The sequence below is a fragment of the Hippopotamus amphibius genome, chromosome 13, assembly GCF_030028045.1.
Source record: "Hippopotamus amphibius kiboko isolate mHipAmp2 chromosome 13, mHipAmp2.hap2, whole genome shotgun sequence".
Taxonomy (NCBI): Eukaryota; Metazoa; Chordata; class Mammalia; order Artiodactyla; family Hippopotamidae; genus Hippopotamus; species Hippopotamus amphibius.
In genome coordinates, this window is record NC_080198.1 from 91655531 (window position 1) to 91670535 (window position 15005).

Consider the following 15005-nt stretch of genomic DNA (forward strand, 5'->3'; position numbering starts at 1 on the left):
AGCTCCGTGCTGAGCAATCTGCTGGGTACTGTATTGGTCAGAGCTCTTTCATTTGTAAGAGATAGAAAAACACCTCACTGAAACCAGCTCTAGCTGAAAGGAAATACTAAGTCTGTAGCTAGAAATGACCCCAGGATGTCTTACAGAGTCCAAGGAGGAATTCCAGGACTGAACCTCTGGGACTAGAATCAGGGATGCAGCTCTATCCAGACTCTCTTCTCCATCCATCTCCCAGCTCTGCTTCTGGCCTTGCCTGTCACTCAGCAGAGACTCCCTCCAGGTAAGGAGACATAACTGTTGGCAACCATGCAGGGACATTTGTGGAATGTGAGAGGGACTTTCTTCCTATACCCATCAGTTCATCCCAGGGAAGGAAGCTGATTGGTCCATCCTGGGCCACATGCCCATCACCATTACCATTGTGGGGAGGTAAGAACTGGCCTAAGATGGAGTGAATGAACAAGGTCCATAACCAGGAAAAAAAATGAAAAGAAAGAAAAGATAAAGAAAATGAAAACCACAAACCCAACAGTCACACCGGCTATTTCATGTTTATTTCATCTTCACAAGAACTCTGGGCAATAAATGTTATAAACCCCACACATCAGAGAAAGACAAGGGGTGACAAGATTTGCCCAGTCCCATTATAATAAAAGTGAGATTTAAACTCAAGTCTCTATGATTCCAAAGCCTGCGAAGCCAAGCTGGGATTCTTCTTGAAGAACATTTTCTGAGTCCTTTCTGCATAAACAGGCCCAAGAAAAATGTTTGGGAGAATTTGTCCTGCACACTGTTTCCTGTTAAAATTTGAATCCGTGTTTCGAGGCTTATAGAGGGGTCTCTATTCTAAAACATGGGATTATTTTCGGAATCACGGCCCCAAAGCAAAACCCAGCCTTGGTGTTTGTCTTCATTCCTTCACTCCAGACTATGTGGGCCAGCTTTCCACTTGGGTTTGCCAAGAGCGCAAGCAACAAGCTCAAAACACATAACAGGGGAGATGTGTGGCTTTTAACCAAACAGGGGAGATGTGTGGCTTTTAACCAAAGGAACACTGCTGTCTACAGGACACCTTGGAGGCAACATTCTGGCTAGTTGTTCAACTTACACTCCCTTGCTCAAATACCTCCTGGCTGTCACCGCTGGGTCAGGACAGCACAGGCATCACTGGCGCCGCCTTCTGACCTCAAATGCAGGCAGGAGCGGGGCACCTAGAGGTAGTCTCTTTGCTAGAGAAGTAGCCTCCACCACCAGCCCCTGATGTCAGCATATCAGACTCCTTGTGTGTCTAGTGTGATGTTTTCCAAGGATGGAAACTGCTGCAGGGCTCTTCTGATTTCTGGCTAAAACAGCTACTGGCTAGACTTTGGGCAACAGAGGAGATCTGAGATTGGCCATGGCCATTTCAACTTTGGCTGCCATCACAAGCAAGCACAAGATAGGAACACAGGAAACACTCAGGAAAGGTGTGATTCTGAGTTTGAGCCAAGTAATGAAAGAGTTCTTATTTCTTATGGTCCACTCAGGAATTTCCCATAAGCCCTTAGGGCTGGGAACAAAAGTATTTCCCTGGTTACCTGAATCACTTATTGGAATGTGCCAATCCAAACAGCCAGAGGGAAAAGTTAAATGATCTTTATCTAGAAATGCTAAAAAGGAGTCTCAGACTTTGAAAATACGTGGTCACGAGACAGACACGGCAGGGTCTGCTAGCAGCACAAAGCTCAGGACTTCCTTCAGTGGTCAGGGGATGAGATGGCATGCGTCCTATCCAGACAGGGATGGGACTGGAGTGTTCTGGACTCCACTAGTAGTCACGTTGTGACCACAAGGAGACCTGTCTTTAGAATGGAGTCAGTGACATATTGTGTCAGTTCAGGTTCAACCAAAGATGCAGAACCATAAGCAGAGACACAGTAAGCGATTATTTTATTGTAAGGAATTGGCTAACACAGTTCTGGAGGCTGGCATGGCCAAGAAATTCCAAAACAGCATGGCAGGCTGTCAGGAAGGGCAAGCTAGAACACAGGGGGATGGGTCAAAGCTATTCCACAGGCAGAATTTCTTCTGCCTCAGGGAAGTTCTTCTTCATCACCTCTGCACTTAACATTTTTCAACTGATTGAATCAGGCCCACCCAGAATATCTAAAATAATCTCCCTTCCTTAGAGTCAACTGTTTATGGACTTTAATCACATCTACAAATACCTTCACAGTAGCACCTGGAGTAACATTTGATTGAATGACCAGGGACTGTAGCCTGGCAGAGGTGACACATCAAAAGATCATCACAGTAGGGAAGAGGGAGACAGAATAAGATGATTCCTTGGTGACTTCATTGGTTACCTAGATCAAACCATTCCTAAGCTCCACACTACCGCTGCATGTTCCAGTTGCACTTTCTAGGAAATCTGGCCATGGGTATCTCAAACTGTGTGTTCTGTAACTCACAATCTTTAGTCCTGACACAAGAGGGGACCAAACCAAGGAAGTGACAGTTCGGACTAAACCTCTCAAGAAGGGCTGTGTTCCAATCTGTGTTCCAGCTAGGGAGACACACTGACACCCAACAAGGTGGATAAAGGGGCAGTCACTTCCATTCAGCAGGTAGATGTTTACGGAACACCTACTCTGTGTTGGACCTGATCTCCATGCTGTGGACACAAGGACAAAGAGGACACTTGCTCTGCCTTTGGAGGGCAGACAAGCAAACAGACAAAGGTCAGAGTGGACAGTGTCATGTCAAAGTAGAGGAGAATGCAGGGGTCATGGGAGCCTGCACAGGCAGGTGGAGGTGACCCAATCCAGCAGGCAGGCTTCCTAGAGAAAGTGACATTTCAGCTCAGTCTGGAAGGGTGAGAAGGAATGAATTAGGAACAAAGTGAGGAAAAGACATTCCGGGAAGAGGGAATGGCATTTATGAAGGCCAAAGGCCACTTGCATGTGGTACCCACAAACCCTAGGGATTGCTAATGCTGTGTGATTTGGAGCAAGTCACTTCACCTCTCTGTGCCTCAGTGCCCTCAAATAATGATACTAGAATGAATTCATTAATCCTGTACAGGGCTTGGAGCAAGGTGGCATTCCAGGGTTAGCTATCATCACCATCACCATCAGCATCACCACCATCACCATCATCATCATCACCACCACCATCATCATCATCATCACCATCATCACCATCATCATCACCATCAGCATCACCATCATCACCACCATCATCACCACCATCATAACCACCATTGTCACCATCATCATCACCATCATCACCACCATCATCATCATCACCACCATCATCACCACCATCACCACCATCAGCATCACCATCAGCATCATAATCGCTGTCATCATCATTGCCATCATCATCACCATCATAATCAGCATCACCACCATCACCACCACCATCATCACCATCATCATCATCACCACCATCATCATCACCATCATCATTGTTATTACCTGATAAAAGTGCAGGAAAGTCCTGGCAGAGATGGCTGGAGAGCTGAGTCAGGACCACAGACCTCAGATTATCTTCTAGGCCTCAGGGAACCAGGGAAGAATGTGAAACAGGCAAGCATGGATTTCTGCTTCAGAAATGTCTACTGGGAGGAGAAAGGACTCTGGACAGAGAGAGGGTAATCATGATGCCATCATGGAAAAGGATCTTGAACCACTTCCCAGGGGAAAAGTTTCAAGAAATTAGGGCGTTTGCTCAGAAAGAGAGTCGACTCTGTCTGGGGGGCAAGGATGAGCAGTGGTAGACAGACTGAGGGCTGAGAATCACCCTGGGCTGTTCTGTGGAAGAAGGTAACAGAGTTTTAGGCCACGGACAGTAGCTCCAGGGAGTCAGCACATCTCACCTTCACCTTGGGAAGAATTTGTATTGTTCAGAACCGCCCAGAGACTGGAGGGCAGTCTTAACGGGCAATGAGCTCCCCATCCAGGGACGTATGTGAGCAAACTCTGGATGAACACTTGACAGGGAAGCTGTAAAAGAAGCACAAGCTCCAGGCAAGTTGATGAAGATCATTGCCAAGTTCCTCACAACCTTGATCTCTGTAATCCTACCAAACCCCAGAGTGATGGTGTATTAGTTTCCTGCAGCTGCTGTAACAAATCACCACAAACCGAATGGCTTAAAACAACACAAATTTATTCTCACACAATTCTGGAGCTCAGAAGTGCATCATGAGTCTCACTGGACTAAAATCAAGGTCTTGGCAGGGCTGTGTTCCTTTCTGGAGGCTCTAGGGGAGAATCTTCTCTTTTTTTTTTTTCCTTTTTCAGCTTCTAGAGATTTCCTGCATTTCTTGGCTTGTGGCCTCTTCCTCCATATTCAAAGCCAACAGCATAGCATCTTCCAAATTCTCTCTCTTTTTCGTACACTGCCCCCAACACCCCCATGCCCATCCCATGTCCCCACAACATTCCTCAACTTGCTGATGGAACCACTGCCAGGGAGTGGTTCCTGAGGCACCAGGATTTCCACTGTCCAGACACTTACCTTGTGTGTTCGATGAGTTATTTGCCGTCTTTACTCTCCTCCATGAAGACAGCATCTCTGTCATTCACTTTTATCCTTATACTCCATCCCAGGCCTGCACACAGTAGATTCTCAATAAATAAAGAAGTGTCTGGACAATGAATGAAGAATCCATTCAAAGACAATGGCTGGTAGATACCATTCTAGCTGAGAAACACTCACTCTCTCATTAGCTCCAGCTGTTTGGTGTCCTCTCACACACTAAGGGGGTTGGGAGAAACCTTTGGAAGAAGACAAAGGCTTTAGTCTGTGTGGAAATTCCAGCCTGGACTTTTAACACTCACATTCCAGACTGAGCAGCCTGATGCTGAAGGTGCTGGGGAAGGGGCCAAGGAAGGGGGCTATGGAGTGGGGGTGGGGCAGTGCTAAAGGAGACCTTTGTGAGCAGATACACACATGGGTCCCCTGAGATCGCCTGCATCCAGGGCAGAGTCTCTCTGGCAGCCAGTGGAGCTGACTTGGGCTGTGCACTGCAGGTTTCTTAATGGGCTTGTGCCTCGCTCTGAGTAACAAGATTAACAGCCATTGGGTTAATTCAGCAAAGCTTTCTTGAGCATCTGCTCTGCCCGGCTGGGTACTGGGTGCTGACAAGCCCAGATGCAGAAGGCGCACATGGTGGGTGGGAAGACAGATGGGATCTGGTTAGCGGGATGTCTGATGCTTAAGGTGCAGGGGAGGCTTCTGATTTGCCCAAGGAGGCCCATCAACAACCACACATGTGTCCAGGTTGGAACAAGGCTGGATATCCCAGCGACACATTTATTTCACCATCAAGTGTGTAGAAACGCCTGTTTTTCAGCACAGCGATGTCTCCGCGATCGGATGGTCCAAGGACTTGTTTTGCTGTGTGGGCTTGTTTTTCTTCCCTGTCCTGAATTTGAAGCTCCTTCATAGAGAACATCCAGAAGGCTTGGCACATTTCAAAGCTGTCTGGAGTCCCTGGCTGGGGCCAGTTTGTCTGCCAGGGAGGCCCATGTCCCAGGCACCTCCACAGAAGGAGTGAGGAGACCCCTTCATCCAGAAGAAAAACACATCTGTGTTTGCCGCTTGCACCTCCAAACACACATAGTTCTGCCGTGTCTGAGAGGGTGTCCAAGAGGAGGTCCCCAGGCCATCTCACTAAAGGTGTTTAGAGAACATGCTCTCACCTGCAAAACAGGAAGACAAGGCTGTGATCCCTGCCCAGGGCTTGAAAAGAGAAAAATAACAAAATAGAACATCAGGACGGGAGGGGACCTCCGACTGCCTGGGGTGATGCTGCTCTGTTTACGGACAGGGAATGGAACCAGGATCAGGAAGGAATTTTTGTGGGCAAACAGAGACAGGGAGAGGCTGCAGACGGACTTTCATTCTTGCTGTTGGTCCTCGATGCTGCCCCACATCCAGGACACCACATTCCTTTCCCTTAACCCTCTGGTCCTCACCTTTGGTTGTTTTGTTCTGGAAATGTGCACCCACCCAGGCCCCTCTTCTGCCCTTCCCTGCATGAGACAGGCTTTGGAGACAGGCAATCACAGGGGCACAGCTCTGCCCTCCCCAGACTGTTTCATGTCTCCTGAGACCCTCAGTTTCCTCATCTGGGAAATAGGAATAACCCCACCCACTTCACTGGCTTCCTGTGACGCTCACGGCATTTGCGACAACGGCTGCATAGTTGTTGTATAAATGAGCCTCGTGCATCACTGCTGGTGCATACGTGTTGCTCGGTGTTAAGTAAGAACCTTCCTCTCTTTTTACAGCTCCTTCTCCTTGCTTGTTCCTTGGTCTTGAGCAGCCCAACAGCTCAAGCTCATCTCTGACTGCAAGAGTTCTGCTCTTCCCCATTCCACACTGCGAAGTGGGAGGATGGAATGAAGACAAGGCATAAAGCCCGGTGGGACCCATTTGCCTCCAGCTTTACAACCTTGTGCAACTTGCTGGAAATCTGTGAGCCTCAATTTTCTCACCTGGAAAACTGGACTGTTTTCTTTTTAAAAATTTTTTTAAAAATATTTATTTATTTATTGGCTGTGTTGGGTCTTCATTGCTGCATGCAGGCTTTCTCTAGTTTTGGAGAGTGGAGGTTACTCTTTGTTGTGGTGCACAGGCTTCTCATTGTGGTGGCTTCTCTTGTTGCAGAGCACGGGCTCTAGGTGCATGGGCTTGAGTAGTTGTGGCCCTTGGGCTTAGTTGCTCCACAGCCATGTGGGATCTTTCCAAACCAGGGATCGAACCCGTGTCCCCTGCATTAGCGGGCAGATTCTCAGCCACTGCGCCACCAGGGAAGTCCCCAAGCTGGACTGTTTTCTGCAGCACCTGCCTCACAGGGACGCTTGCAGGAAAGGAGACGATGACATTAGCTCTGACTGTGATAATAGCTCAGCATCTTTCATTCCCCACTATGCTCTTATCATCCCCATTTCACAGATAAGGAAAGGGAAGAAAGAGTTAAGAAATTTGCCCAAGGTCATCACAGAAGTGGGTGACCATGCGATGCATCGAGCACCTAAGGGCAGAGTTTACTCCTCTAAGTGGTACCTGTGCTCCTGTATTTACAGGAGAGCAACCTTCAGAGCATATCATTGCTATTGTAAAAGAGACCCACATTTGGAGAACTAACCCTTCCTGTGGGTCTTCTCTGTACCAGGACTTGTGCTGGGAGCTTGAAGGGACCAGATTGGGAGATGCTCCCACATCCCCCATCACAGGTGCTAGCATGAGCCCATCTTCCAGATGCAGAGGCACAGCTGCTCAGAGGGTGAGTGACCGCCCAAGATTCCCCTGGCCCGTCAGTGGTGGGTGGATGGTGATACCCAGGCTGCCTGATCCCAACCCCCCAGATCACTGGTGCTTAATCCATCAATTCCAGTCCCTTTCCCTCTCCCAGTCCTGCTCCAAGAGATCAGTCAGTTTTACAAAACGATCCCCATTCTAACTGAAGGAGCTGACCACCTACTTCTGCCCCTCTGACTGAACCACCCACTCATCTATCCTGTCTCCCTCTTGTCCTCCACCCCTCTCATCTGCCAATCCTGCCAATTCAGGAAGAGCCCCTGCCAAGAGAGAAAGTTCTATTGCAAGTTGTGTGAGAGGAAGACCCTGTTCCCTTCCAGGTGTCCGGCACCCCCCCTCCCCACACTCAGGCAGCACCTCCTCTCAACAAGGGGGGCTTTTAGGTCTGAAAGGCTCCTGTGTCCCCCAGCCAGCTGGGTGTGCTCTTGGCCTTGGCTGGGTCCCACAGGAAAGAGGGGCGTGGAGGACCACCTCCAAGCCTCTGCTTAAAGGGGCGGCTGGCCTTGGGCTGCAGTCAAGCTGCCTTTGCACCATGACACGCCAGCTGCTTCCCTTGCTGCTGCTGCTCCTGGCTGGCCCCCCAGCCGCACAGCCCACTCCCCCGACCTGCTACTCCAGGATGCTCAGCCTGAGCCGGGAGATCACCGCTGACTTCCAGAGCCTCCAGGCCACAGAGCCCTCGGTGAGTGCCCTCGGCCCACCTGAGGACTGGGAGGTCCATGCAGACCCAGTTCTCAAAATTTGCCTTTGGACCAGGGGAAAAAAAAAAACCACTATTTTTCTTTTGCGATCAATGTTAATTTCAAGGGTATTTGTGTTTTATTTCCATCCTATTAAATACCAACGGTTTGGGCTTCCTTTTAAATATAAAGAAAATGTAATCAAAGACATCGCAATTTTTTTGTTTGTAACTAGCTAGCAAATATCAGAGGATCTGTTTTAAAATGGAGAGACAGAGAGAGAGGCAGAGAGAGAGAATCTCCCATAGAATTTAGAGCTCTGACTTAAAGAGGACCAAAGAAGTTCAGCTTATTTATTCTCTCCACTAGCCAGCAGGAGCTAAGGGGGCGACTCCCAGAACCAGCCCCACCCTCTAACCTGCTGTAGGACCCGGAGCAAATTACTCAGCCCCAAATCTCAGCATCCTCAGCTGTGAGAGGGGATGGCTGAGCCCCTCACCTGCTTTGGGTAGCTGGAGGGTTGAAGGCTTGGATGCAGACGCAGCCTGCACAGATGACAACCTGGGATGTCAGTGCTGTTCTCACCGCGAAGAGGAAGACCCAGGGGCGTGGGGTGCTTGGAGCCAGAAGTCCCAGAGGGGCTGCTTGGAACTAGAATCCGACCTCCTGAGTGCTTGTCCAGTGTAGAAACAAAGCAAATTAAACTTCAAAGCTCTGGCAAAATTTAAAAGTATCCTTTTACCATCTGTGAACCCTTCAAATAAAATGTGTTCTCAGATGTGGGCCTTATGATACCCTAACACCTCCTTTGTATTTTCTTTTTGAAAGTTAAATGATGCGTATTTTTTTTTCATTGTGAAAGTCATGTACTTTGAAAATGGTTGGAAAAGGCACAAAGAAGGAAATAAATATTACTGCAATCCTACCACCTAGAGGTGACCTGCTGCCACCACATTCGAAGGATAGGATTTCAGCTCCCGGTCTGTGCGTAGGTATCCATGCGTGTAGACCAATTGGATCAAACAACACAGCAGTTCCGCAATTTACTTTTTAACGACACCGTCAAATAAATTAATATTTCTTTGTGACAACTTTTGGTTGTATTTTTTGCACCCCAATTTATCCACAAATTCTTTGCTATTAAATCTGTAGAGAAATCATCTTTAAAAAATACATGATTTTAAAGCTTAAAAAAATGCATAGGCTCAGAGCTGGGAGGAAGTGGAGAGATTATGTGTTCTAACTTTCTAATCTCACAACAGGAAAACCAAGTCACAAAGAAGAAGGAGACCTACTCCAGGTCACACAGGGAATTACTGGTCAGGAAGGACCAAAATCTGGATCTCTGGCCTTCAGGCCAACACAGAAGCAAAAGTGAAAAATAGTAATATAAAAGTGTACATATATATACAGTTTTATATTACTACAGTATATACTATATATATTACTATGTCTAGATTACAGTTTAAATATATATACTGTTTAAATACATATACATGTATATAGACACATACATATTTATGTGTCTCTCTCTATTTATGTATACATAAAACAGTTCCCTAGCTCATAGTAAATAATATAAAGGTTGCATTCTAAAAGTCAAATTCTAGGGACTTTTCTGGTAGCACAGTGGTTAAGAATCCACCTGCCAATGCAGGAGACACGGGTTCAAGCCCTGGTCTGGGAAGATCCCACATGCCGTGGAGCAACTAAGCCCGTGTGCCACAACCACTCAGCCTGCCCTCTAGAGCCTGCTTCTAGAGCCCAAGAGCCACAACTACTGAGCCCAAGTGCCACAGCTACTGGAACCCGTGCTCTGCAATGAGAGGCCACCACAATGAGAAGCCCGAGCACCTCAAGGAAGAGTAGCCCTCGATTGCCATAACTAGAGAAACCCCTTATGCAGCAACAAAGACTCAACACAGCCAATAAATAAATGAATAGATAGATAGATAGATAAATTTATAAAAAGTAAGTAAATAAAAGTTGAATTCTAGAAAAGCAGTTTACCTTGGGGGAATGTGGCATATGGTACAAGAAAGTACTGGGCATGGTAGCATCAAGGAAGGCCCTGGGGATCTTGGGCTGGTCTGGCTGTCGGGGGGCTGGCAGAGAGCCTTCTGTGGCCAGGCTGAGGGTGTGTCCCTGTGGGCATCATAGACAGCTGTTTCCCTTTCCACAGGACCTGTGTGTGAGATACCTGCCCAGGCTGTACCTGGATATACACGTAAGAGGGGTCAGCCTGCCTGGGGGAGGGGTTGGAGCGGGGATGGGGTGAGACCCTGTGCAGAAGGACAAGGAGGGCTTGGCTCCCTCCCCTCTGGCTACTGACTTCTCCCGTGAGACCCCTCCCTGTTGTCCACTCGCAGAATTACTGTGTGTTGGCCAAGCTGCGGGACTTTGTGGCATCGCCCCAGTGTTGGAAGGTGGCCCAGGTAGATGCCTTGAAGGACAAAGTGCGGAAACTGTACACCATCATGAACTCGTTCTGCAGGAGAGTAAGTGATGCTATTAAATGTTCTTTTTCTACTGGTTACCAGCCAAGAATTTAAAAGAAAGGTTAGGAGAAGAGGGGGATGAGGAGGAGAAAGAGAAAAGTTTATGGGGTGCTTCCAGTTCCCAAAGCCCTTCCTCAACCCTGTCGCTTTTGCTAATTGATGGGGACTCAGGACAGGCTCCTCACCTCCACAAGTTCCACCTCCAACACCCAGGACCACATGTCAATCATATAGGACAGACTCTGCTGGGAGTCAAATGGGGGCAGGGATGGGGAGAGAGGGCTGTGAAATTCTGAGAACTCCGTGAGCCTGGGGTCAGAGAAGACTTTCTGGGGTTGGGACTTCAGGTGTGCTCTGTGTCGGGAGGAATCTGGCAGCAGAAGGGAAGGAGACAGGAAAAGCAGAGAATCAGCACTGGTTAAGATGTAGAAAGTAGAGCCGTGTGGTCCTAGAGGCACAGGCTTCAGCATCAGGCAGACCTGAGCCCCTGCCTTCATCTCCCTGCTTCCCAAATGCCAGCATCCCCTCCCCTCTCTGAGCCACAGTTTCCTCATTTGTGAATAATACCCGTCTCATGAGACCTTCGGGAGGATAATACTACCTACACCCTGACCATGTGCGTGCTGGACGCTGTAGTAACTCCCCTGGTCCTAAGATCTTTAGCAAGGTGACTAAACATAGAATACCAAGCACCAGGCCTGGCCCAGGAAACTAATAATTAGCTGTTAAATTTTTTAGCTTTAGGTTTTATTAAGATTTATTTGTTCCTATGCATCAAAGAAGAGACATGCATTTTCTCTCACACCCATTCCCCTCTCCCCTTGGTTATGGCGGGGAGACAAGAAGACATGATACAGTCTGAGAAGTGCTGTTATTGACTCTAAAGTGTTTGAAAGTGAGACCTGGTGCTGTATCATGGTATCCCCGATGCCTGGCCCAGAGTTTTTACTCAGTAATTGAGATTTATCCATTCATTCACTCCCTCGCCCATCTACCCATCTGAGTGACCACCATATGAGTGAATTCAATGATAAAAGACTATATGAGATTCAATGGGAAGGTGAAGAAAGCCGTAACCAGCTCTCCTTGGGGGAGTGAAGTTTGGGAATTTTTCACACAAAGGGTAACGATTGAATGGTCTTTGAGGATAACCAGGAGTCCTATAGTTGTGTGTGGGCTCCGTGGCCACCTTCAGTGACATTCCTGCTCATTGTACATCTTTTCCAGGACCTGGTGTTCCTGTCGGATGACTGCAATGCCCTGGAATACCCAATCCTAGTGACCACGGTCCTGCCAGATCATCAGAGCTAAGGCAGCTCAGACCAGAGAGAGAACCCAGGGGGACTGAAATTATGTCATCTGCCCAGACACAAGGGGCTAAAGCCATGGCCCCCACATGTCTCCCTAAAACTGTCATGTGTCTCTCCACCTCTGAAAAGCAGGGCTTGTACTCCTACCCTGGAAATGATTTTGAACATAGTTAGAAGCCTTGCTTCTCATTTGCCTTGGTTTTGTCTTGCCAGGATGGTTAGATACACAAGTATGTTGATTTGATCACTAAGAAGAAAAGGGCAAACCAGCTTCTTTTTTATGAACAACTAGTTTGAGAACAAGCAAAATAGTATGTTTGTATTACTACTTTAATGGATTAGTGGTACCATTTTTCTTTCTTGATAGAAACCAACTTACATTTAACCAAGCTTCTATTTTTTTATCTTTATTTGAGTATAATTGCTTTACAGTACTGTGTTAGTTTCTGCTGTACAACAAAGTGAATCAGCTATATGTATACATATATCCCCATATCCCCTCCCTCTTGAGCCTCCCTCCCACCCTCCCTATCCTACCTTTTTAGGTCTTCACAAAGCATGGAGCTGATTTCCCTGTGCTCTGTAGCAGCTTCCCACTAGCTATCTATTTTACATTTGGTAGTGTGTATATGTCAATGCTTCTCTCTCACTATGTTCCAACTTCTCCTCCCCACCCCCAACCCCACCCACGTCCTGAAGTCCATTCTTTTATGTCTGCATCTTTATTCCTGCCCTGCCACTAGGTTCATCAGTACCATTTTTCTAGATTCCATATATAAGCTTCTATTTTATACCTTCTCCCACTACCAATTTTCCTTACAGTTATCTTTCATTTTAAAGGAAATTTCACTGCCTATAAGTATATTTGCAAGGTTAATAATTACATAGTGCTGACAGGAGCCACTCTTTCATTGAAAGGTGATGAAAATCAAATAAAGACCATCATTACAGTGAGAAACAGGTCCTGCTGTATTTGTCCAAGGTGGGGTGCCAGGGTGTTTATTTCATGCTCTCTCTGCAAGTTGCTGCTTTTAGCAAGATACATCTTTCTCCCTCTTTCCATCGAGCACAGGTATTTCTGGGTCTGCTTCAACCCACCTGTGTGAATGTCTGTCTTTAAAGCATCAGAAGATGCTCCAATTTCTGTTTGTGGACAGACTGTATCCTGCATCATACCCATGGCAGCACAGTACCTGACACATCACAAACATCAGTTCGCTGGGTCATCATAACAAACCTAGAGACAGGCATCATAGGAGGCTGAGGCTCCTGTCGATTAGGTAACTTGCCCAAGGTCGCTGGCTGGTAAGTGGGGAGCCCGGATTGAACTCAAAGGGCTCCAAAGCGCACACGCTTCCCTGTGCCCCACGCTGGTTCTCTGCAGGTGAAGCATGCTTGTTTAATTAATTCATGAACCCAACAGTAACTTCTCAGATAAGTAACTGGATTGTTGAAAAAGTTTTCAAATATTGATTTTTTTAAAGTTCACAAGCTACACTAGGGTCTTTTTGTTTCCTTGACTCCCTCTGTACACATGGGCTGTACTTTTCCTCCTTGATCTTAGGTGTCTTTGACTTAGATGATTTATGAGAATGATTTAGTAGCTTATGATTTTATGTTTAGAAGCACACGACCAGGGCATCACTGTATTGGTTTCCTAGGGCTGCTGTAACACAGTACCACAAAGTGGGGCTTAAAATAAGAGAAATTTATTGTCTCATAGTTCTGGAGGATAGAAGTTCTGAAATCTAAGCATTGGCAGGGTCATCCTCTCCCTGAAGGCCATAGGATAGAGGATCCTCCCTGCCTCCCTCTAGCTTCTGGTGGTTACTGACAATCCTTGTCATTCAATCTCTGTCCCCATCAACACATGGTATTTACCTTGTGTCTGTGTCTCTGTATCCAAAATTCCCTCTTCTTGCAGTAAATTATCTCTGTTTGCAGATGACATGATCTTACATATAGAAAATGTTAAACACTCCACCAAAGAATACCTGTTAGAATTAAGTAAAGTTGCAGGAGAGAAAATCAATATACAAAAATCAGTTGCATTTCTACACACTAACAACAAATTTTCAGAAAAAGAAATTAAGAAAAAAATCCCATTTACAATAGCATCAAAAAGTATAAAATGCATAGGAATTAATGTAACCAAGGAGGTGAAAGACCTGTACACTGAAAACTATAAGACATTAATGAAAAAAATGAAGAAGACACAAATAAATGGAAAGTTATCCTCTTTTCATGGATTTAAAGAATTAATACCATTAAAATAAAAATATTGTCCACACTACCCAAAGTGATCTGTAGATTCAATATCATTCCTATCAAAATTCCACTGGCATTTTTCACAGAAACAGAAAAAAGCAATCCTAAAATTCAGATGGAAACAAAAATGACCCCCAAAATAACCAAAGCAATCTTGAGAAAGAACAAAGCTTGAAGTATCACGCTTTCAAATTATACTAAAAGCTATAGTCAAAACAAGATGGTATTGGCACAGAAGCAGAACATATAGAAAAATGGAAGAGAACGGAGAACCCAGATATATACCCATGCATAACTTTGACAAGGACACCAAGAGCACTTAATAGAGAAAGGACATTCTCTTCAATAAGTGGTGCTGGGAAAAGTGGTGTGCACATGCAAAAGAAACAAGACCTCTATCTTACACTACTCATAAAAGTGAATTAAAGACTTAAATGTAAGACCTGAAATCATACAACTGCTAGCAGAAAACATAGGGAAAAATCTTCCTAACCTTGGTCTTAGCAATGACTTTTTGGATATGACACTTAAAGCACTGACAACAAAAGCGAAAGTATACAAGTAGGACTACATCAAACTTAAAAGCTTCTGCACTGCAAAGGAAACCATCAACAAAATAAAAAGTCATCTTACAGAATGGGAGAAAATATTTGCAAACCATGTATCCAATAAGGGGTTAATATCCAAAGTATATAAGAAATTTTTACAACTCACAGCAAAAAAAAAATTCCCAAATCTGATTTTAAAATGGGCAAAGGATCTGAATAGATATTTTACCAAAGAAGACATACAAATGAACAACAGGTACATGAAAATGTGCTCAACATCACTAATCTTCAGGGAAATGCAAATAAAAAACACCATGAGAGATCACCTCATACCTGTTAGGATAGGTTTTATAAAAAAGACAACAGATAAGTTTTACGAAGATGTGG

The 15005-nt window shown here is 45.9% G+C and overlaps 1 protein-coding gene across 1 annotated transcript; it reads left to right on the forward strand.

The window, feature by feature from the left end:
* The first annotated feature begins 7777 nt into the window (after positions 1-7777).
* Positions 7778-11803, forward strand: CYTL1 (cytokine like 1). The gene is made up of 4 exons (XM_057704319.1): positions 7778-7996; positions 10177-10221; positions 10364-10492; positions 11720-11803. Exons 1-4 carry the CDS (start codon positions 7847-7849, stop codon positions 11801-11803), a joined length of 408 nt encoding a protein of 135 aa, XP_057560302.1. The 5' UTR covers positions 7778-7846.
* The last annotated feature ends 3202 nt before the right edge of the window (positions 11804-15005 follow it).